At 42.8% G+C, this 24,592-nt stretch overlaps 1 protein-coding gene across 1 annotated transcript in view; it reads right to left on the bottom strand.

Moving 5' to 3' along the window:
• LOC147707489 (CD109 antigen-like) overlaps positions 1–24,592 on the bottom strand; it is a 943,435-nt gene that overhangs the window by 325,843 nt on the left and 593,000 nt on the right. The window contains exons 19-20 of the mRNA XM_086926506.1: positions 17,986–18,103; positions 8,898–9,011 (exon numbers count right to left, since the gene is read on the bottom strand). Of these exons, the coding sequence (XP_086782632.1) occupies positions 8,898–9,011; positions 17,986–18,103 (232 nt within the window). The remainder of the gene's footprint in view (positions 1–8,897; positions 9,012–17,985; positions 18,104–24,592) is intronic.

The raw sequence follows: 24,592 nt of genomic DNA, 5'->3' as shown, positions 1-24,592 counted from the left end.
CTGTTCAGCTCCATCAGACAACTGCAAGTGGGATGCCGGTAGGTCCATGGAAAGTCTTCTTTCAGTTAACTCGATCTCTGTTGAGACCATATTAACAGCTTCTACGAGCATGCTTTCGATGGTGGTAGCAGTTGAGGTCTATGGGCCAGATATAACTGTACGTTTCCCCATGGTACTTGATGTCACTCACCTTATACTGATGCTTAGAGGGGTTGCCCGACCCGGCCTCTTTCGGCCTCTGACGGCCGCAGACGGCCCGCCCTTGTCCTGGGCTTCTCCCGGCTACGCCCGCACGCGTCCCGCGACACGGAAGGAGAGTCTCTCCTTTGAACGCCTCCGGGCGTGGAATTGGGCGGAAGTGGGCGTGGGTGTGGCCGCAGGGAGACCTGGGAGCTGTAGTCTCCCCCCTCGGCGGCCGCGTGATGATACAGGCAGCGGCGGCAAGGGAGACCGACAGCAAGTGGCCCCAAGCTCTGGCAACAAGTCTGGGCAGGTAGGTGGTTGTCCGGTGTAAAAGGAAGCCCGCAGATTAGCAGACAAGGCCCCCGCTCCACCGAAGGAGCTTCTCTCCTTTGAACGCCTCCGGTCGCGGAAGTGGGCGGAAGTGGGTGTGGGTGTGGCAGGTAGGTGGTTGTCCGGTGTAAAATGCAGCCCCGCAGATTAGCAGACAGGGGTTTGTGCAGAAGTCAGACTTTTCTAGCAGATTTTACAACAAATAATAAAATGAGGTTGAATAGTGTAAATTCCATTTTTAGCAGTTTTTAATATGCAATTCCGGTTTTTCTCCTGATTGCTGCTTGTAATTTTAACTGGCTGAAACGTGATGATTAATAGAAGTACAAACATTGAGCGAGCACAGTTTGCTTTCAGCCCTAAATTGGCACCAGTGAAGAACCATTTGTGGCTTCTTTGACATAGCTGCATGAACGGGTGCTCCATAATTGAGAAATAGAAAGACTGTAGAAGTCTCCTGCCATAAAAGTTCTATATCTACATCTCCAGTCCAAGGACTACTTTATAAAATTACCAGAGCATGGAGGGGGCCAGGGTAGGAAGAATGTTGCGCTGGTATTTCCCCCAAATCTGGGTTTCGCTAGCTAAATGCTCAGAATGTAGAATAACCTGGGCGACTGATTTACCAGATGAAAATCCTATGTTTTTGACTGTTTCTGGGTACTTTATTTCTCAGATTTACCAAAGGTACTGAGCAGGAGGTCAATCAAGCCGGGGTTCGTGGCTTCCTGTTCGAGACTGTGTGAGGGGGTCGGTCGGGTCAGAGAGTGTCTTTGCAATCTGCCTCTGACCTGGTACTCTGTTAGTTTTACTGGTGCAGTTCTACACCCGGTAACTTGGGGCCCGCAGTTCCAAGATTAGGTATTCATGGGTATAGGAACAGAGGATACCTTTGAATCGCCTGTAATGTTTTTCTCCCAGGGATGCCATTCTAATCAACTCATAATGAGGGTCTAAGTTACTACTGCACTCCAGACTGTCTTATTAGCAGACAGAAACTTAAGGGCCGGTAAGGGTCCCTGGGGCCAAAAAAGAACTAGGGTTTCCTCTTGCAGCAGATGCGGGAGCATTGAACGAGTGGTCTAATGGTGCAATAATAGCAATTACACATCTTGATTGGTTCGCTATCAGGAGACGGCACTGAGAAGTTATTTTGCAGCATCGCATGAGATGTGTTGTGAAATGGAAGATGAGGGAATAGAGTGGATGAGAAACAAGTGCACCAGGATGGAGAAATAAGGAGGAGAAAAGTGAGTCTGTAGTACACTGTGAAGTCTAAAGAAGAGACACAAAAACAGGGTTGGGTTGCAGAAAAGTATTAAAGATGGAGGAACATGATAATATTGGAGTGCCAGAGACATTGTTGCAAACCTTGGATGAGGACAGTTAGGTAAGTCTCTAGCAACCCGGCGCCAGAAGATTTGGCAGTGAAGGAGAATAAGACTTAGGATAAAATAAAAGGGCAGCCAAACGTATGCTGAGGTGGTCATGGAAAACCTTAGAAAAATAGCAGGAGGGCTTGGAGCAAACGGGGATGCACAGCTTTAATGAGTAGAATCAACATGAGGAAGGAAAGATATTAGACAGAGCACAGGGAGGACAGAGTAGTAAGAGAAGACAGAGGGAGACAGCGTAATTAAGGTAAACATAGAAAACTGGACAGTAGATGAAAGTAAAATGCAAAGATGGTCTGTCCAGAACTGGGGTAATTTGGGAATGATATAAGGTGGGATTTCAGTTTGCATTCTATGCGTTGGGTCAGTAGAAGGCAAGGGTAACATTGCATGGCATGTATTACAAAAGATAATGGACACAATCCTAAACATATTTGAACAGTTGCTATGATAGTGGGAGAACTGCTTGCACCAGTGTACAGACAAATCTGTGAATGCCAAGAAGACACCTCCAAGGAAACAAGCACATCAGTGGAAGATGCATTTATGATGAGAGGTTTAAAAAATGCAAACGAAAAGAACAGTGATTTGTTACAAGGAGTGCTGTACTGGCCATGGGGCACACAGGGGCTTCTGGGCCCAACCGTGGTGGCTGAGGCCTTTTACTCCTGATGTCCTGGAGCCCGACCGACTATGGATCCTGAGCAACTGGGTCAAGTACCCCTTTTGCCCTTGACTCTGGTGGTAGCTATAGATGAGCAGTCAATGACTCCATCGGAGGACTGTGCAGATACAGGTAAGAGAATACAACTCATAACTCCAAGTGCACACAGTACGGACAACAAATCAATAAATACTTACTTTGAAAAGAAAAAGAAGTATTTTATTTGTAACTCTACTTATGCAAAGCATTATTGATACTCATATGCAATAACACACTCCCCTTCAGGTTGGGGTTCTATTAGTAGTCAGACAAATCCCTGCATCAAGGGACTTCCTACTAGTGGGCCATACTCAAGAGTTTCCCTTTGAATCTTTTAGTCAAAAGTGTCTATGGTGCAGTACCACTGTTAGCAGCTAGTCCCACGGGCCCACCAAGCTCAGTTCCGGTCTTACCCTCTCCAGTGGAAGACAGTGTTCAGCAGTGCTGTGAGTGTCATCTACGTGGGCACTCGAGTCCAGATCCTGTTCAGCAAAGATTGGCAGCATGCAGCTCCCTCAGCAGAACCCAGCAGGTGCAGGCTCACTCCTCTGAGCAGCACTGCCGGCTTGTCCAGCTACTGGAGCTGCTCCTGCTCGGCCAACAGGAGGTAAATCACTCTTCCCCAAACAGTGGGAGGGTGTGGGGGGTTCGATTCTTCGACTCCCAACTTGAGATTCAGCAAGGGTGCAACGTTTTTTAGAGCATCCTGGCGAATCCTCGGGGAATCAATCAGATGAAGTTAGAGAGCTCGACCCACCGGTCATAGCGGTAATCCTCCTGTCTGGGCTAGGATCCAAACACTTGGGCACAGCTTCTTACAGTGCGATCGCCCTCACTGCAGCAGGAACTCGCACACAAGATTCACTCTTGTGGCCTAAATAAGTACAACAGTGGCCCTGTCTGGCATACGGGGTCACCATGGTGTGGCGGTGCAGGCCCGGAGATTGCAGAATGGCAATCCTCACATGGCTTAGATCATGCCAGTCCCCTCATGGCACACAGGGGTTGCCGGACTGTTCCTGTACATGGGCAACAACCCCATTGGTGCACAACCATTCTCCTCACACCTTGCTCAGGACGTCCTCTATGTAGGACTCCCCACTGGATCTTGCTCCCTTCAATGCCCTTCTCTTTCTCACAGGTCACACTGATCTTGGCAAGCAGGCAGGCACTGGTGCTCCAGGCTCCAGGGCAGGTGTTCTAGGATTACCATTGGTAATGCCGCCTCAACCAGCAGGGTAGACTAGCAGCTCTTTGCCCCCATTCCTGGTCACAGGCAGAAGTCTGTGAGGCCTTTGACTCCTGATGTTGCCCGGTCTGATCTACTATGGAGTATGATTAACTGGGCCCACCACTTGCCACACAAAGGAAGAATATGACCTTATGACCTCCCCACTGGATCTTGCTCCCTTCAATGCCCTTCTCTTTCTCACAGGTCACACTGATCTTGGCAAGCAGGCAGGCACTGGTGCTCCAGGCTCCAGGGCAGGTGTTCTAGGATTACCATTGGTAATGCCGCCTCAACCAGCAGGGTAGACTAGCAGCTCTTTGCCCCCATTCCTGGTCACAGGCAGAAGTCTGTGAGGCCATTGACTCCTGATGTTGCCCGGTCTGATCTACTATGGAGTATGATTAACTGGGCCCACCACTTGCCACACAAAGGAAGAATATGACCTTTATAAACAACTACACAGTGCTCCCCTGAGGTTGCCGCTCTAGTGTCTTTCTGGCAATTACCTGTCCCATTTACTTGATTGTGGTTATTCCACATTCACTATTGGTAACACCCAGGGTATGCCCTGCTAGTAGTGTGAATCTCAATTGGGGTAGGACACAGCGCTTATGTTTATGTTTATGTTTATATGCTTATAAAGCGTTCGAATGCTGAGGCGTCTTGGCACTGTGACGTGTGGGTGCGGGGGAGCTGTTGTAATTCAGGCCAATGTGGTTATAAACAGCCACGTTTTGAGGCTCCTCCTAAAAACCTGAAGGTTGGGTTGAAGCTTCAAAGCGAGCAGCAGTTTATTCCAGAGTTTTGCGGCACAATGCGAGATTGCTCTACCTCCCCATCTCGCCCTCCTTACTTTTGTGGTTTTAATGAGGCCTAAGCTGGCTAATCTAAGGTCACAGGTGGGAACATATGGTGTAAAAAGATTTTGGATGTCCTCGGCCCTGCCACCATAGATTGCCTTGTGCACAAGAGTCAGAGTTTTAAATTCGATGCGCTGCCTAATGGGTAGCCAATGTAGTAGTTTGATGCCAGCCGAGGTTGACTGACCTCTGGGGATACCCAATAGGAGCCTCGCTGCAGCATTTTGCAGGGACTGAAGTTTTTGCTTCTGACATTTATCGATTCCCAGAAACAAAGCATTGCAGTAGTCCAATTTGGATAAAAAGAGGGCGACCATCACTGTCTTTTATAGTTCTTGCGGGATGTAGGGGAACATTTTTCTCAAAGTTTTTAGAAGAAAAAAACTTGATGAGATGAGGCTGTTTATCCGGGGGCCGAAATTTAGTTTACCATAAAAAATGATCCCCAGGTTTCTAACCTTGTCTACTGGGGAGGGACAGTCTCCAGCCTCTATAGGCCACCAGGACCAATTCCACGGGGCTGGCCCGGCCTGAACTCCATCACCTCTGTCTTGTCAGTGTTTATTTTCAGATGGTTCTGGCTCATCCAGGCTATAATCTCGGTGAGGCAAGTGTGGAGCCTGGCTGCTGTGGTCTCTGGCCAATTGGGGATGGAAATGACCAATTGAGTGTCATCGGCGTACGAGACCAAAGAAAAGGCATGCCTCCTAACAAGATTAGCCGGGGGAGTGACATAGAGATTGAATAGAGTCCGGGAGAGGGCGGACCCCTGCGGGACACCACATGGGAGATAGAAACTGTCCGACTTCAGGTCGTCCCAAAACAACCTCTGCTCTCTTACCTCCAAAAATGAGGACAGGAGAGCCAGGGCGGTCCCCCCTATCCCTATGTCCCCCAGCTGCTGCACCAGGATAGCATGATTCACGGTGTCAAACGTGGCTGAGAGATCAAGGAAACAAGGACCGCTCTCCCTCATCTACCAACTTACCGATCTTTTCAGTAGCAAGGATTAAGGCAGATTCGGTGGAATGGTGAGACGTCCAGCAGGGCCATGTTCAGGTGTTTTTTATAAAACCTTAGCCACAATTGTTGGACCAGCAATAGGTCGGTAGTTTTTAGGGTCGGTAGGGTCCAGGCTGGATTTGTTTAAAAGAGGGGTGATGGATGCAGCCTTCCAGGTTGTAGGATAGCAGCCTGATGTTATAACTCGATTCAGAACTGGGGTGAGATTTTCACAGACCTTGTGAGTGGCCTGATGCATGATAGAGGGTGGGCAGGGATCAGTGGGTGCACCTGATTTTATAGACAGTAAAAGTTTATGGGTAACTTCGTTCTTTATGGACTGAAAACAGATCAATCTACATGAGGGATCATGCACCGATGTTTTCGTATCTTGAGATACTGTGACCCATGGGAAGTCATTACAGATTCCTTGCACCTTCTGTTGAAAGTAGTCAGCTAATCTGTTGCAAAAAGCTTGATCGGGCTTAAACCATTTTCCTGCTGAGGTTTGTTTAACATTTTGACAGATTTGAACAGTTCCTTAGTAGAATTTCCCTCCTCCTTAATTTATATTGTAAAGAACTGTTTTTTGAAGCAATAATTGCCTCCTTATATTGAGAGATGGTGAAGTTATATAAAGATTTCTTTTGGCTGTCGTAGTCCTGTCTCCAAAGGCGCTCGGCACTTCTGCGAATGGATCTTTAGTCGTTTAAGCTCTGGAGTATACCACAGTGATGATATCTTAGCTCTCTTAACCGTCACCAGTTTTTCTGGTGCGACCTGATCGGCGGCTGACAGCAGCCAGTTATTAAACTGCAGAGCAGCCCCGCTGTTGTTAGTTTCTGAGAAGATGGAAAAGGGGTAAAGTGCCGCCTTTCAAACGCCATCTTTCAGTTTACCCCACCGTCTAGTTAACACCTTAGATGATTTGGCCTGTACGCCGAGGTGTGGCTGTTTTACTTTAAGGTTGAAGTATATGTCCTTATGGTCTGTCCATGGCAGGGCAATCAAACTGGACAGAGTGATGTCTGTGTTACTTGTAAAAATCCCGTCTAACGTGTGCCCTGCCAAATGGGTCGATTCCGTTACAATTTGATTAAGATTGAAAGCCACAAGATTGTCCGTCTGCCTGGTGGTGTCGGTGTTAGTATTAGACTCTAGGTGGTAATTAAAGTCCCCCAAAATTGTGAGAGAGTGGGAGTCGGTATAGGTTTCCAGGAGCGCCAAGAGAGCCTGAGGGAAGGTTGCCTTAGAACCAGGTGGGCGATAGATAAGAATCCCTTGAAAGATCTGAAGATTATTTGGTTTTATGCAAAAGTGCAAAGCTTCAGCAGGCAGGACGGTGATCTTCTCCATCTGTACTTTAAAGAGATCCCGATAAATAATTGATATTCCATCCACTTTGCCTTTCCCTCTATGCTGTGGGAAAAGAGCGTACCCTGCAGGTATGGCTGTGTTCCAGTCAGGTATCGAAGTAGTGTCAGTCCAAGTTTCTGTTATAAAAATTAGATCAGGGGAAGAAAGTTGGATTAGGTCCTCCAGCTCGTGTTTGTGCTTGACTACAGAACGGGCATTAAGCAACAAACACTTAATATTCTCCCTAGCCATAGTTTTAAAAACAGTATTTACCCCTTTTGAGTCCCTGTCCCTACTTCCATTTTCACTGCTACCATCTGTAGTGGACTCCATAGCTTTATGTTCTTCTCTGGGTTTAATTATGGACCTGGAGGTTGAACACGCTATAGAATTAGTTTTAAGAAGGCCGTTTTTGCATTCAAACTCTGTCCCTGTAGTGTTTTGAGGCCGTATACAGTGCGGGACACACACACTGCTTCATAGTTCTAGCAGTTCACATCTACCATATGTGTGGGGGGCAATTTGGTCAGGGGTTCTGGCGCTGGTCGCGCTCCGAGCGCCGACGGGCGCAGACGGGCTTGCCTTTGGCGCGTCAGCGACACGCCCGCTGCGCGGACGCTCCAGCGTGGTAGATATAGAGACACCAGGCAAAACAACTAGAGCGTCAACCCCAGTGCAATGCGGTCCCGTTTAACTTCCAGGTACCGCAGGGGCCGAACGCTGGATTGGATGGAAGGAATGAGGCTATGGGCGAGGCGAAAACTGTGCGATTCGGTAAGTAGACAAGCAATATTAAACAATTTAAAAACACAAGCTTCGGTGGTGCAATATTAAAGGAACATAACTCTTTTAAAAACGTCTCTAATTTCGGCAGGCTCAGTGATTACAGTGGAAGGTAAGAGCTCACCTAATAGGCTGGCGCAGAGGAGATGAACCGAGACTAATGCTTGACTTTAGGCCACTGCCCTCTTCCCATACTCTGCACCCCACCCTGCATAGATGCCAGACTCTGCTGAACACAGGAAAAGGGGCAAGGCCTGGCCTACAGACCTCACCATCAGCCGATGCCTGACCCTGAAGGCTATGCTCAGAGTGAACAGTGCATAAGACCTAGCTTGTGCCCCATGCTCCACGAACATTGAACAACAATGAACACAGTTTGCACATGACTGTGGTAGCATGGTAGGAATTTGCTGTCATGATAAATGATATGTGCCACTACCACTCAACCTCTTCTTACTTAGGGTTTACTACTGTGTATTTGTACTGCCTTGTGAACTTTAGTTATGGAGTAGTAAAAAGAGCTACATCTGATTCCTTTTATGGATACACGGCTGGCATTAGTGGAGCTATTTTCTGATGTAAGCATAGGTTTACAGCAGTAAATATTTTGTGAATAAGGTCGTAAGGCATAGATAGTTTCCAAAAAAGGGTGGAGGCCCAACAATACAAGAGACTTCTTTAGTCTGAGTTAAATGGTTGTTCTTGACATCTACAGTAAACTGAAGGTAACGAGTTTAAATCCTGGCAAGGCCCATTGGGCTTTGTGAAGTACCATTAAATTGGGTCAAAGTAAACCCTGCTATTTTCAGTGCTTGTAAAACATGTTATGATTTTATTGACAGTCATTTATTGGTGTGGGCGTTACAGACATGTAAAGGCCGGACAGCAGGCAACATGCCTGGAAGGCTGTGCAGGTTTACACAAGATATTTTCAAAACACGTTAATGAGTTTAAGAAACACTGATGTACATGTAAAAGTGCTTCCAAAAGTGATAAACATATACAAGAAAAAACGACGTTGAGGTTGTTGTGTAAAAAAATAGATACGCCAATACCTCCATCGTCTGTTGTAGGTGATTCACCAGGATGACCTCCAGAATAAACTGTTCACCTCTTGTGACTGAGTAAGGCAGGTTCATAGAGATAAAGAATGTTTGCTTGACTTGCAGCTGAAAAGCAAAAGAAAGGCAATGTAAAAATACTTTCTCATTCCTGCATTGTGAACACATTAAGCATTCAGTCGGTGCAGGCAGTGACAAAACTGGTCAATTATAGCACGGCATTTATAATAAGATAGATTTATATCCAGCTGGCAGCTCATGTTCTGTTTCCTCCTGCTCAACAATCTGAAATCCAAGCCTCCCAAACACTATCACCCAATGCTCTGTCCTTGTTGCCATCCTCTGCTGCACCACTTCCCGCTTTAATTAACATCTGCTATTCTCTTACAGCATTAAGAACCAGAAGTATGTACTGGCTGAACCATTTAATGTTGGTTTAGCCACTACATACCTCTGGTTCCTAATGCATAGCAGCCTTACAATTACCATATCTTTGCCTTTTTTGACGACTTTTGTCTGTTAGGCGCCTTGATGCCTTCGGGTTTTAGTTGCGCATTATAAGTTGCTTTTCATTTCATTTCAGAGCGACTCTGTCAATATTTGTTTTGACCAGCCGTGGAATTGTATATACTTATACATTGCTTCGTCATTCTATATATAGGTAGATAGATAGATGACAAGCTTTATTCGATTTTGATGCATAAAAATCAAAAAAGCACATGATATAAAACATTATAAAATCTTCAATACATTTCCATTAGGGACAGGTTTGCATTACAGATCGCTAATTCATTACAAAATCATCAACTTCCTACATGTTATCACACTTTTAAAAAAATGTGCTAAAATCCACATCATAAGTTCAATTTCTAAAAATTGCAAAACTAAGAATGCTGGTTGGCATCTTCTAAGAGAGAGTTTCTTTAAATGGGGTATCAGCCATTTTTTCCTCTGTATACTATAACATTTACAGAAAAAATCTACATGCATTGTCGTCTGCTCAGATATATTATCGCATGGGCATAATTGCATCGCCCTTGCCCAGTCGTTCATGTTTGGGAAACTCGTTATGCGATGAAAGATATCTAGTCTAAATCTTGCAAGTAGCAATCTGTCATATTGACCGTGAACTAGAATGAGATAGGGTTGAATGCTCAAGGCTGTTGTTATCGACTGTTGATGCAGTACTGTAGGCTTTACTATTTCAACTGTTAAACGGCAGGATTCAAGTAATGCTAAGAATTTTTGTTTCAGTTTTTTTCTAGGCAACATAATCATGGTAAGTGGTTCTTTGTAGAACTCAGGATGTCCTAGGTCATAAAAAAAGTTCTGACATATTTTAACCACTGGATTTTCAACACATCAGTCATTCCCAGAGCATTGGTTAAAAAATTCCTGTTCAAATGTGTTTTGTTGGTAGTCCATATCCTATGCCAGAGCATGATTGGTTCTGTTTTTAATAAATCTGTTATGAACTGAACCCCAATTCCGAGTGACAGGCGTAGGAAAATACGCTGTTAGGCAGGGCCAATATATATCTTAAAACTGGTTCTCAACCGTTTGCAATGCTTGTGTATTACAATGTCCTCACAGCCCCGCTCCATACGTAGCTGTTGATTCACATTTAGCTCTGTATATTTGTAGTAGTACTTGTGGGGGTCTCGTTCCTAGTTTTTTTTTAAAAAGTTGTAAGGGCTGCAGTAGATTTCATAAAAGCTAGTTTTCTAATCTGCACAGCCTACGTCCATGTGGATTTGCTATCAAATAAAATAGCAAGTTAACTAAAATTGCTGATAAAATGTATTCTTTGGGTATCAATAAACATGTCTCTACATTTCGAACTTCCTGGACCACATCTCATGATAAACGTTTTTGATGTGTTTACCCGTAAGCCTAGGTCATGCATATATGCAGCGAAACCGTCCAGTAGTCTTTGAAAGCCCACTTGGGTACGACACATTAAAACGGCATTGTCTGCATACATTAATGCCGATATAGGTCGTCTGTTTTTCAGGGGGTAGTCTTGTCCTGCCTTCGTCAGTGCTTGTTATTAAAAAGAAAACGAGGCAACACGAACCCCTGCCTAACCCCCTATTAATAGTGAAGGGTGCAGTGCATTCTCCATTAAGGCCATATCAGACTCTACCAGTGGCATTTCTGTAGAGATGTGTTAAAAAGGATATAATGGTGTTATTCACCCCTAGATTATGTAATATTCCCACATCCTCTCATGAATTACGCAGTCGAAGGCTGCGCTTAGATCAACAAATGCTAAAAATAGCCTTCCTTTTTTTAGGCAAGTATATTTACCAATCAAGATGCTTAAGTTTAGGCTTTGTTCTCTTGTCCCCAATCCCTTTCGAAATCCGTATTGTAGGTCTGACAGAATTTTATTATCCTCAGCCCAGTCTTGTAGTCTCTCTAGGACTACCCTTCCCACTATTTTTGCTGAGGAATCCAACAGGGATATAGGTCGATAACATACAGGCTCCTGTCTATTTCCCTTTTTAAAGATGGGTATTAAAATAGATTCCGACCATGTCACTGTGTGTTAGTGGGAGCTAATGGCCATAATTACTTGCGTTAATATAGGTCCCAAAAATTCTATATTGCCTTTGTATAGATCCAGCGGAATCGCCTTGCTCCCCTTACTTGCCATGATTGCCCTGCTCACTTCATACAAACTAATTTGGAGATCGTTCTCGTTTGACTGCACTATTATCAATAAAGATTTCTGAATAATGCTTCACCCACTGATCTTCAGTGATAGCTATTTCTATTGCCATCCAGACTCCTGCCCCGTCTTTGGACTCAATGGTATCATGAAGGGACTGCCATAGCTCTTCTTTTATAGTTCTTTTACATACTTTAATTGCTTTATTATAGGCTTTCCTCGCCTCTTTTAATACTGCCTGATCTCTTGGGGTTCTGTGTGATATTCTTTTCAGAGCAGAGTATGCCTTTGTACAGGTCGAGTCTTTTTGTAAGACTGGACTTTGATACCCATAGAACCTCATTTATTGATCGTGTGACTTGTTGGAAGGCGGTAAGGACTATTTCATGTGTCGAAGTCTCATTTAGGATTGCTTTTATGGCTTGTTTGCTTGTTACTATGATTTTCCTGGTTGTTTCAAATTGATCAGGCTGCAGCCACTTCAGCGCGTAACCGCTTTTCCTGCTTATTTCCATTTGTTGAGGGGGATAAATAGTTTTATTGGTACATTCTGATTGGTGTGTTAATAGTTTCAAGGAAATACTCAGTGGATAATGATCACTCAAAATTATTGCATGCATATTGAATTCCCTCACCTTCAGGGCTAAATTTACAGAAATCAAGATTAAATCTATTGTTATACAGCAACCTCTTCCATTAAAGGTAGTTTTAAATGGCGCTTGATTAAAACTTGTCTCGTTTGCAAAACCTAGATCGAGCCCACACATCATTTCAGTTAAGATGTTTCCATAATGCGAGTGTAAGAAATGGGATTCACTTTCCTCATCTTTTGCCATTATGCCACATAAATCTGTGCCATTTCTACCACACAGATTGATATTGAAGTCCCCCCATACGATCAAGGCGTCCTGTTCACCTTCATTTTCTACCTTTTTTATAGCGTTCAACAAATTCTCTAAAATTCTCCCAATTTTGTCCTTATGCTCATTGTTATAGAAATTCACCAACGCTATTCTTTCTTTGTTTCCTATATACAGTTCCATAACTTGGTAACATGCCTTCTCATACTTCAGTGTAATTTTCTTGCTATGTAACATATTCAAAATAAAAATTGTTAGTCCTCCCTTTGCCCTCCTGTGATTCCCATGAACCGCAGGTGTATGATATGTTCGATATCCATTCAGATGTACTGGCTCTATTAGCCACGTCTCTTGCAAACGGATAATCCGAAACCCCATTATAAATTCCAGCCAAATTGGATTTCCTATCTTTGATTGAAGACCTGCGATATTCCAGAAAACCGCATTTATAAATTTACCATTTGCAATATTTATTCCTTGGACAGGATTTACGTCTGTCATGGTGGGAACGGGAAGGGTCCTTAATGTTGGAGTCAAGTTTACTTCTAGTTTTGTGGCATTAGCCTCTATTCCTTGTATTTGTGTGTATTCTATATTGATTTCCTCTGAGACTACTTGACCATTACAACAATCGCACCCTTTGTCGGAGAAGTCTGAAAGCATTCTTGATCTATCACAAATTTGGAATGGGGTGTTAGCGATTAATTGTCCCATCGTTCCATGCGCTGACCTATACTTTTGCTTTGTTAATGGAGTGGATGTGTTTGTCAGTCAGTCTTGTTCATCTAGATTGTAGAGGCTATCAAATCCGTTTAATATATCTATATCTATATTGTGCCTCCAATGATTTTCCGAGGGACAATCTCTATTTCTAGCTAGGTTTAAGTTCTCCCATGTAGATGGTGGTTTATAGAAATAGCCTAAAGGCTCAACATTTATATTTTGGGGGCTAGTAAGAGTGCTCCCTAGGCGCCTCAAGAATGTTCTCACCAGACGTGTGGAGCCAAAAGATAGAACCACACAGTCCCTGGTCAGGGCTTTTTGAGTTTTTCCTACCCAGTTATAAACCGTGTCACCAGCACTGAGCACTCATGTCACTTTAATACACTTGTCACTTTGATATTTTAATTTCACTTGGACAGCCCTACAATATGTCTATTTGTGATATCTGATTGAACAATTCAATAACATAAATCCTTGTTGCAAAGTACCTTTGTGTTTCTTATTTGCATTGGGGTGTTCTCAGATTTACATTTTCGCGTGCATTGATTTGTTTTATTCACAGTATCAGTTGACCTATTGAGCATACTGTTACAAAGTTATTTTTCATGATTTATTCTTGTGAAACAAAGTAATTGTTGCTCCCCTACAGAGCCATTGTAGCTTGCTATTTATTTACCCAGGCTCTGAGAGACACTGGGTTATCCCATTGTGTCATACCCCATCATCACGTGGCGGTGTGCTCAAGCTGCTTTGTTAGGCTGAGGATGTGACACCCACAGAAGCTTTGACATCTTCAGCCCCGAAAAGATCCGCTGAGGCAGCCAGGAGCCTGCACATTTAGCGTATGTCTTACTCCTGGCTGCCAGACCTGAAAGTAGAGTGTGTACCAGGCTGACCTTTGCTCAGCTTGACAGACATTCTTTATAGTGGCCAAAAGGTGAGGAGGCATGGCTCCTGAGCCCATAAAGATGGCCCGCCGCTGCTATTTACAACTTCACGCTCAAGAATAAGTATTAAACTGTATTACTTGTACTCTAGCCAGCGTTTTCCCATGACACTCTCATTCCTCTCATAAATAGACAATGGGCACTGTACATTTTTGGAATTCAACATCATCAGCAAATTGTTGAATATTTTTCCTCCTAGATTTTGTTGTAATGTGGTCTTTGAGGATGAGTATGTATTTATGTCTGTTGGTAGCAGCAATCCTCTGTTCACTGGATAGTGCTGCTGTTATGCTGGACCCCACAGTGAAGTTGAAATACCCTTCACCAGCTTTGGATGTCGCACTGAGGCGATGTAGTGGCACTTGTGAAAAGTGATCTGCACGGTTTTGATCTTTCCCCGGGCTGTGCACAATTGCATAGACATACTCTTGTAGTTGCATCCCCCATCTCTCGATGCAAGGGGGCATTTCAGCTTTTGGGTTTCCAAAGATAGTGAGGAATGCCTAGTGGTCTATGATGACAGTGTAACTATTTCCATATGTAAATGTAAATCGAGTACTTATAGCGCACAAATCACCCCAAAGGGGAAGCTCGGCGCTAGGGGCCATTGGGAAGATTATGCGAGCTATTGCCTAGAGTAGCATGGTGCTGGGCAGACACCTGCCGCCGGAGCTGGGGATCGAACCGTGATAACCAGCGTCCAGCATCAGTCGCACTGGCCGCGGCGTCACACCTCTCCATAATAGAAACACATGAAAACATTCGCAGGATCACACTCCAGCCAGACTCTCGTTTTCCTGCTGAGAATGGGCATGTTGCATTTCAGACAGACGTATGCTGGCATAGGCCGCAATGTGTCTCTGAGCACTTTGGATGGCCATTGTGTTGAGCAAAAATTGCACCTATCTCTACTGAGCTAACATCCACTGTGATCTCAGTATGTAACTTGGAGTCAAAATAGGCTATGTTGATTGCAATTCTCAAAGGCATGTTTTATGTCTTTGAAAACTAGACCACTTGAATGAAACATTTTGTGTTAAGTCGCTCAATGGGGCACTTACTGTAACAAAGTCACAAATGTATCTTGAGTAATAACAGGCCATGCCTAAGAAGGATCACAGCAGGGTTACTTCTTGTGGGGTCAAGTAGATGACAATGCCTGCACATTATCAGGGTCAGGAGTCATTGCCTCATTTGAGAATGTGTGCCCAAAGAATGTAAGTTGGTTCTGTGAAACTCACACATCGCTGCATTCAGAGTGAAACCTGCATCAGCAAGTACTTGGCACACTTGTGTAAGAGCCTTGTCATGCTCCTTTTGTATTGTCCCAAATACCATGTCATCACGGTAATTGAAAGCATGTGTAACAGATTGAATTACTCTGTGAATAACTTCCTGAAAAATCTCCACAGCCGAAGACACTCCTAAAACCTGTCTTTTGTATCTGAACAAGCCAACATGAGTTGAAAAAGTTATAATGAACATACAGTTCTCTTCTAGCTCAAGTTGGTGGTATCCTTTTTTCAGGTCAAGATGGGAGAAGACTTTAGCTCTGTTCAGTTGCATGATCATGTACGCTATGTGGGGACCAGGATGCCTTTCTCTCTTGATTGCTTTGTTGGCCTGGCGCATATCAACACAAATGTGCACTGCACCTCTGCTGTTCTTTTCTGGCATCACAACTATGGGCGAAACCCATGGCGTAAGACCGTTGGAGCGTTCAATGATGTCATGCATCAAAAGTGTTTCTAGTTCTTTCCCAATGGATTCTCGCAAGTAAAAAACAACTTTGCAGTGCCATTGTGCAACCAGGCAAATGTCCTCAATATTATGAATTTGCAGTTTAATTTCCTGAGTTTTCCTAGGCCATGAAACACTGAGGGGAACAGACTCACGATTTCAGGCTCAGCAAGGAGGTTGTGGTTGATCGATATCAGTCCCATGTCAGCAGCAGTGGCAAAGCTGAGTGAGCATGCACTCGATCAAGTTCCCAGAAGAACATGAATTGGCGCTTGCACAGATGTTGTTTTCTGTCTCATGGTTGCTGTAAATCACTCTTGACTCTGTAACGGTTTAGATGCAGCCCACATGTATACCCTCTTCTTTGATGGGGTAATGCATGGCACAAATAATAAGCTGTTACATTTTTCAACTGTAATGATATTAAGCGTCATGCCACTGTCTATAATGAAGGTCATTTGGTAACTGTTCACCTTTAACGTACTTTTGGGACAGTGTACAAATGAATTTGTTTGCTTCATTCTGTGATTCTTCTTTGACTGGTGATCTTCTTTGAAAGCAGATAATCCTACATGTGCATGTCGTTCCTTATTAGATATCATTAGCACATATCTGTCTTCTTCACTAATGCTTGATAATGACATTGAAGAGCCTTTATGTAATGAACTTGAAGACAATCGACTTTGCTTGGCTTAGTGTCGTAACTGATTTTGCCTTTTGTTCTTGTGGGCATGGCAAGAATGCTCCTGAAACCTACTAGTGTCCGTTTTCTCTTCTTGCTGTGACACTTTTGGTTTCTCTTTTGCTTTACACTCTGTTACAAAGGGTTTTTCTTTCCCGCAGCCTTTCCATATCTGTACTATGGCTGGACCTTTACCTTCATTTGGAAATGAAAACCCACATCGGAAGCATAACATTTTCTTCTTTGGAGACTTCAACTTGGGTGCATCTATCTTGAGCTTATGCTTGCTTTTCATGATCAAATCTTATTGATTATGTGCTTTTTCTTCTTCCTTAAGAGCAGCTTTTCGATCTGCTTGTTCTTCTGCCCTGGCAGCCATTAGCCTTTTCTCTAAAGTGAGTATCTCACTTAACATGCATCTCCTAAAGGAATCTGAAAGACAACCATCAATTACTCTGAGGAGCATGGCTTCTTTATCATAAAAGTCACAGAACTTATAGTGTTTGATAAGTAAGTCAAGTCTCTCAACAAACTCATCCATCATTTCACCAGTCTGTTGTGCTTGGTTGAAGATATACCCTTCATAGTTGACATTAGGCATCGGATTGAACTTGGCTTCCAATGCTTCCTTTATCTTTTGGTATGATATTGCATCAGTTTATGAGACTTTCTTTAGCATTTCTTTCACTCCATCACTAGTAAGGTTTTTGAAATATTTAATGGTTTTCTTATTGTCTTCTTCTAGCGCATCTACGAAGCCATCAAACGTTTCGATCCATGCAGCCTAGCTGCCACCGAGGTTCTGTTTTTCGCTGTGTCAAACGGTGGTGGTGGTTTAGGAATTTAGCCCTTCTACTGCCATTTAGAGTATATACTGTTCAAGCAGCATTTGTTGCACAGGATGCTACCTGCAACTGTTGAATGCATCGGCCTCGCACCTGAGACTGGGTCGCCAGATTCTATTTCAGGTTGTGTGGCACTTTAATCAAGGACCGCTAATCAGCTCAGGGCGTGGAAGCGAAAAGGAATGTTTGGATGCAAAAACTGGGAAATATTGAGAGCTTTAGGCTGGGTTTGAATGAACCACATGATATAAGCAACACATGGATCAATATTATAAATATCAAAAAGGAGATTATGCAAATGCTGGAGAGGGTGTCTTCTGATGTTTAGCCTTGATGTTTATCTCACATTACTAATTACTAAAGCAAGGTGGGGTCTGTTTGATTGTCTTAATTCATGTAGATGTTGGGAAGGGAGTAGACCCAGACACTGAAGTGAGGAGGTGGGGACCAGGTTACCTTTAGAAATTCCAAGAGACCTTTGGTTTAACAAGGAGATGCAGATTACCCTTCAAGGGCACTGACATTTGGTGGATGGCAGCGTTTGGGGGGCCGGACTGCAATTATAGGAAAAATAAATACGTAAATTTCAGAATTTTACATAAAAAAGTTACCTCAGCAGGTTCACTTGTTAGTCCAAGTCCAAGTCCCTCAGACAGAACAAACGCAGTGGCGACCCAGGTAGTCACACTGTTAGGCACAGACACCTGTACACTGGTGCTTTTTTCAGAGCTGTAAATATCAAACAGATACAATAAGATTTTTAAGGCTATTCCCACATGCAAAAAATCTGCATTCCCCATCAAGAAACACAGCCTTTCTGAAGTCATTTGAAGCTGCAATTTTTAAGGGGTTTTCATTCTTTGTTTTGATAAAAATGCTAGAAGTAGTTCAAATAGAAATGGCTTTTGGGATTCAATGCTTCCACAAAACTTTACCCATGTTCCATATTTGACAAATATTCTAGTTACATAGAATCTTATTCCATTTACTACATGTTCATCGGTCATGTGACACAGAAAGCATAAAGTGACAGGTAGAAACTGGTTCTTTGGTTTATTTACTTTTCACACCATGCAGAGAAATATCAATCAGTTGTATCTCCAATTTGCATGTCTGCACAGAACTTCCAGCAGAACATACAGTTTGGCAGAGGTCCTTTTCACCATATTACAAGTGCATTATAGTCAGTGGCCCTTGTAACATGATAGAAAGGACATCAATCATGTTTGTGACGGAGCACCAATTTCTTAACAAGTACCTTACTCTGTTATAATTATTGACTGCCTCCTATGTTCCTTTTTCTGACTCCCTTCACCAAAATCTTTTCAATTATTGATCCTTATCTCAAGCATAACCTATTTTTTTTGTCACTAACACCTGTATTACTACGTTTAATACCTCTGAGTAATTACCAGCGGCTGAGGTTAATTCAAGCATTCCATCCATCACTTTTTTGCTTTCTTCAGTGCAGTGCCCTAAGAGCGATGGGAATACCCAGATGTGAGTCCTGTGATCACAGTGCTATAAGATTCAAGCAGCACCCCATAGCGTATGTACTCTAAACCAGTGATTCTTAACCTGTGATCACAAGACCCCTGGTGCTTCGTGAACCCTATGCAGGTGGTCAATGACTGCTTACAAAAGTATATCAAATTAGGAAGTGTATATAAATAATGAAGTTAATCAAACATTTTACATTTCAAAAGGTTCAGTAAATGTGAAGCAAACTGAAATTGGAGGCTGAAAAGTATGATAGTATCCTCAGCTTTATTTATGGGAGCAGTGCAAGTGCATCAAACAGAAAATAGTATGGATGATGAGTCACCTCAATTGAATTTCGAAAAGCTTCACCATGCCCATTAAAATAAAAGTTAGATTTTTATTTTATATTCGTTTGTGAATTAAATCAAATATGTCATCATTATTGTGTTTGATGAACGCTTGTTTCTGTATATTGTGTATATTGTTTTGCAGTTCAATGCATCACAAATGCTTATACACAGGCTTATAGTAATGACTCAGTGGGGGGTCCCCATATTCCAATAATGATTCCGGGAGGGTCTCCATTTTCCAGTAATGATTACGTGGTGGTCCACTGAAGTCAAAGTTTAAGAATCACTGCTCTAAACCTTTCTCTTCCTGAGATTGACAGCCATCTTTTAATGTTTTCCTTTTGCTACCCATCTGTCCAATCTGTTCAATAAACACCTATTTTTGCTTCCACCACATTCACTCATGTTATGTTATTTTATGTCAGGGAAACGTAGATCACACGTCACACAAGGGCTTCTTGGTGCAGTGAATGACAGTAGGGTTCTGGGACACAGAGGTCTCTAAATATTCCCCTCGTTGACCCTAATTTAGGTGGTTTTTTTTCTTCTTGGTGCAGTGACAACCAGTAGGGAATGGAGAACGTGGCAGGCTAATCAAAAGCTTGCATAAACAGCCAGGCTCATGGCAGTGTCTTTTATCAACATTCCTGCACTTGTGTAGTTTACTCCTTTTCATCTCCAGACTTTTGATTATGTAGTATTACATTTCCTTAATTAAGCTTCTAATCACCTCTGCATCGCAATTTCATCTGTTCTAAATTCTCTCCCTATCCTATCGATGTCTTATAACTTTCTTAAAATCAACCCAGACAAAAAAACAAATTCATCCTCATTAAGGGGCCACATGGATTCAAAGTAAAAAAAATGGACTCTTTGAGCCGCACACTAACAGCTGTTCCCCTTTTCTGGCTAACAAAGTCCCATTTCTGGATCTGTGGATTGATTCTGATCTTTAGATGTCCTCTCAAGCAGAATAAAGTACACATTCTGAGAGACTGCCCTTCACTTCTTAAAAACTAGAAGCACCCCCCTCATCTAAAACACATTTACATGCAGTTTAAGCCTTTATATTATCCTACTGGTATGTCTATCATTTTTTTAAGTTAATTCTTAGCTTCTATGAAAGCTAATTTGTACTGTGCAGCCTGGCTGATCTCAGGATCTTTAAAATTAAATTCCAAATTACCTTTCATTAAGGATCTAGAGTCCTCCTCTGTCAGAATAAAATGTATGTTTAAAACACTTCCTCCCCTCAACATCTGACCTATCCATATACTTTACTCAAAATATCTAGAGGCTACAAAAACCTGAGAAGGTAAGACAACCTAAGACTGGAAAACAGAAATTCTGATTGCACAAAGTATCTTCACCATCATTTTCTAGAGCAACATAGTCCATCTCATTTTGTCCTACAGTTAACTTAAGACACAAAAAAGATCTCCAATTTCAGAATAAAGTAAAATTTATCTTTTTAATCTCTCCCTTAACTAGTTGCTGCTATTAAGTTTTGGCCAGCCCCTGTATTAATTGTCTTTCCTTTTGTTCCAGTAATCTATAATCCATTAAGGCTCAGTCTTTTTCCTTCATGCACTTACTAATATCTACTTTTTTCTCTTCTCTGTGAGTGTACGTCCCTTCACCTCCTGCCTCTCGTTCCACTTTAAGTTTATCCAACTTCTCTTTGTTGTCTTCTAACCGCCCAACTTTCTCTACCCTTTTTCCTCTTTCTTCTCTTACCGATTTGCACTTAATTCTTTTGTGTCCTCATTTCTGTTTATGTTTCCCTTACATTTTGAGCTAATCCCTTTCCATCATTTTCTTATTAAAAATGTCTAACGTCGTTTCTCACTCCTGCCCTTTCCTATTTTTAGATGATAATGAATTTAAAATGGTATCTATATTTTTCATATGACTTTATGTTTAACATTTTCCATGCTAAGTCTCTGTAAGGGATGTCACACATTATTGTCTTATTCGTGTGTACAATGCACTGACACATTTCTGGTTGAGCCGCATGTGTTAAAATACTAAGATAAAAATATAAACATCAGAATGGCCACGTATTTTTCCTCTTTTGTGAAATTCCTCAAAAAATGACAACTTGGTACTTCAGTACAGATTGTTATTGAACCTTCAAATGGGAGAGTGGGCGTAGGATCTGATGTTCTTTATGGCCCTCTCCTCGTGTTACATTCTCTCAGCTCCCTCGTCAAACCTGATATATGCCTTCAAACATAGCTCTTTACTCTAAAGCCATCCTGTGGGCATTTTACAACCAGTTCCTCAGGCGAGCAACAAGCCTGTGTTTCTCCTTTCTGCATTCACTGGACACTTTACATTACTGAAGGGATCTCAGATGCTTGCAGTTCTTCTGTAGTAGATATCATGGCTGCAGATATGTAGAACTGGTAGGATCTGAAGGGGTAATTCAGTACTTCACCCCAGTACCATAATATAGAAATGGGAACCAAAAGCAAAATTAAACTACACTGACCATGAGCCACACAGATGTGGCACAGTCATTGTGCCCTCTCAGGGTAGTCCATTTTAATGGGGTAACGGGGGGGGGGGGCCTGGGGACCCATCCAGACACCCCTCTACATGTGACATGACATACCTCGTCCTGTTTATGCTAGTTATCTGGCATGTTTGCAGTAGCTTCATTGTTACAATCTCTGCTGCACAGTCCCCTCACCTTCATCTGTTATGCTTTCAAATAGGCACACATTTCTTACAGTGTCAGGAATGGACACATGGGCCTAGATGTATCATCGTTCTCATTTGCGAATTCTTAATAGCGATTTTTACCGAATCGCTATTAAGAATTAGCAAAATGGGATGTATGTTTAAAATCGCTTTTTTTTGCGATTCCTTATAATTCCTAATTTGCGAATTCGCACGTTGCGAATTCGCAAATTAGGAATAATTTCCCATTCATTCCTATGGGCCAGGAGGCCCATAGGAATGATTTGGAAAAAATTCTCAAATTGCGATTTCGCTATTTGCTAATCGCAATTTGAGAATTATTGCAAGGGTGCAAGGGTGTCTCATGGACACCCTGCTGCACCCCTGAAACTTACATGTGTGTGCATATGGCGCACATACATGCCCTATGGGCATGTATGTGTGTCACATGCCACACTCAAAATTGCCACATTTTGGTTTTTTAAAGGATTTCGCAAATTAACACGAACCTCAAGTTCGTGTTAATTTGCGATTCCTTAACCTGAATTCGCAAAATAAAAAAGCTTCATACATGGCATTTAAGGAATCGCAAAATTGCGATTCCTTAAATGCTTAAGCAAAATAAGGAATCGCAATTTTTTACGATTCCTTATTTTGCTAATTTCACATACATCTCAAAAGATGCAAAATGTCAGTTTGCGATTCGTTAAGGCCGAAATTCGCAGAATTTCGGCCTTAACGAATCGCAAAATGCTTGATACATCTAGGCCCTAGTATCTATTGTCAACAAGGTTGCTTCTCAATGTTAAAGAAAATCATAGCAACAACAAGATATTTCTCATCAAAGCAGATACAATGCCCTGTCATTCCACCAGTCTCTTACAAACTGCACCATCAATGAAATATATATTAAAACAAGAGAATTGCATTCAAAAATGTTCGTGCACAGGGTTGTAAATCTAAATATTTTAATGCGAAGGAGACCGATCTCATGAACATTCATAGGAAGATCAGTGGTTTAATGTGATTGTCCCTAGTTCCAGGTGATTACAGAGGGCAGTACCTGGGCTGTATTAATACGATGTTACAAAAGGCAAGTAATTACATCACAACACACATATAATAATATTAATAAAATGCAACAAACATCAGAATGCTTATTTAAAAATAAAATGGTATGATTAATCACATGCAATAAATTGCTCAAGGAAAATGTATATCTGCGGCTCCTTGAGCCAGACCAGCAAGCAGATAAGGAAAATGAGAACACAAACCACCACCCGCCCCCCGTACCACCCCTCATTATTAATTAGGGTCTGCCCATTTGCCTGCTGGTCCCAGACAAACTAGCATATTATAAGGAATACAATACACCAACTGTGTGTTAAAGATTTTGTTGCAGCTTTCATTGGAGTAATTGTTGCATGGGAAGACATTGGCTCTGGAGACATTCATATGCACAGTGATCTTTGTTGTTACAATCCAAATACCTGAGCTTCTATAATATAATGTACAGTTGGGGATGCATTTGTTTTATATGTAGCAATGTTGTTCTTGTGCCAGGTGCCCCAGATTTCTTTGCTTGTAGTGAACTGGATTAGCTGGCATATTTTGACTTCGAGCAGCCCCAGCGAACGTTCTTTGCATTTAAAATGTGCTTTAAATTCTGCTACATTGCATTGGCATATTTAGCTTTTTGTCCCTGCTCCCAGCTGGGGGAGACTTGTTTTCAGACTCAGTAAGGGATGATTTCTAAGAGGTGATTCCTTTTTTGAATAAGGCAACAGCTAGGTGGTCTTTATGGGCTCTGCAATCTAGTTCCAAAGTTCTAGCATTTCAACTAATGTCTCTTTGGATAGATTGCAGTATGATACACAGGAACTGCTGCAAAAGTGAGATGGCTGGGCTATGCAAATCTCGGAGTGATTGGTGCAAGTGTTATCAGACACCATTAGCTTGTTTACAGCATAAAACTGGCTTCCAACAACCTTGTTTGAAAGAATTTTTCAGAACCACAACAGGATATCTGCCTGTTGCCCTGTGTATGCTCTCTTCTTCAAAGGATGAGGCCGGGAACTGCTTCTGCCTGTAGCCAAAGCTCAAGCAGTGATTTCAAGAGTCAGGAAGGCTGGCCTCCTGTAGTCATTAAAGGCTTAATAACTAACAGCCGTCTCCTCACACCTTGCATCAGGAGTATACTCAGTTGGGCTCCCAACTAGACCTTGCTCTCTCCAGCATTCTCCTCTTACTCACAAGACACACTGGTCTTGGCAAGCAGGCAGGCGCTGGTGCTCTAGGCTCCAGAGTAGGTGGTCTTGGTTTCCCTGGGTGACGCCCCCTCACCCAGCAGGACGACTAGCAGGCCTTGGCCCCCAGTCTTGGTCACAGGCAGAAGTCTTCCAGAGCCTCCAATGCTCCTACACACTGGTGTAACGAAATTTGAGGGGGCCTCCCTGCAAAGTATATGGAGGGGCCCCCTACAGGCTCAATTAGGAGCTCTCTGGACTGAGTGTAGTGCCGAGGGGGCCCCCTGGAGCTTTGGGCCCCCCGCACCGAGTGGGCTGCGGGGGCCTGTGTTACGCCCCTGCTCCTACAGCCCATCTGGCTGCTTGGTGGATGACAAATATATGGAGTCTAAACCTCCCCTTCCTTCTTATAGTCCAGTTACGGACACCAAATGTTTAGTGTCTGGGTTTTTGAC

The sequence above is a fragment of the Lissotriton vulgaris genome, chromosome 6 (assembly GCF_964263255.1).
Source record: "Lissotriton vulgaris chromosome 6, aLisVul1.2, whole genome shotgun sequence".
NCBI classification, from domain to species: domain Eukaryota; kingdom Metazoa; phylum Chordata; class Amphibia; order Caudata; family Salamandridae; genus Lissotriton; species Lissotriton vulgaris.
Note: the sequence above shows the minus strand (reverse complement) of the source record. Positions and strands in the feature narration are given on the sequence as shown.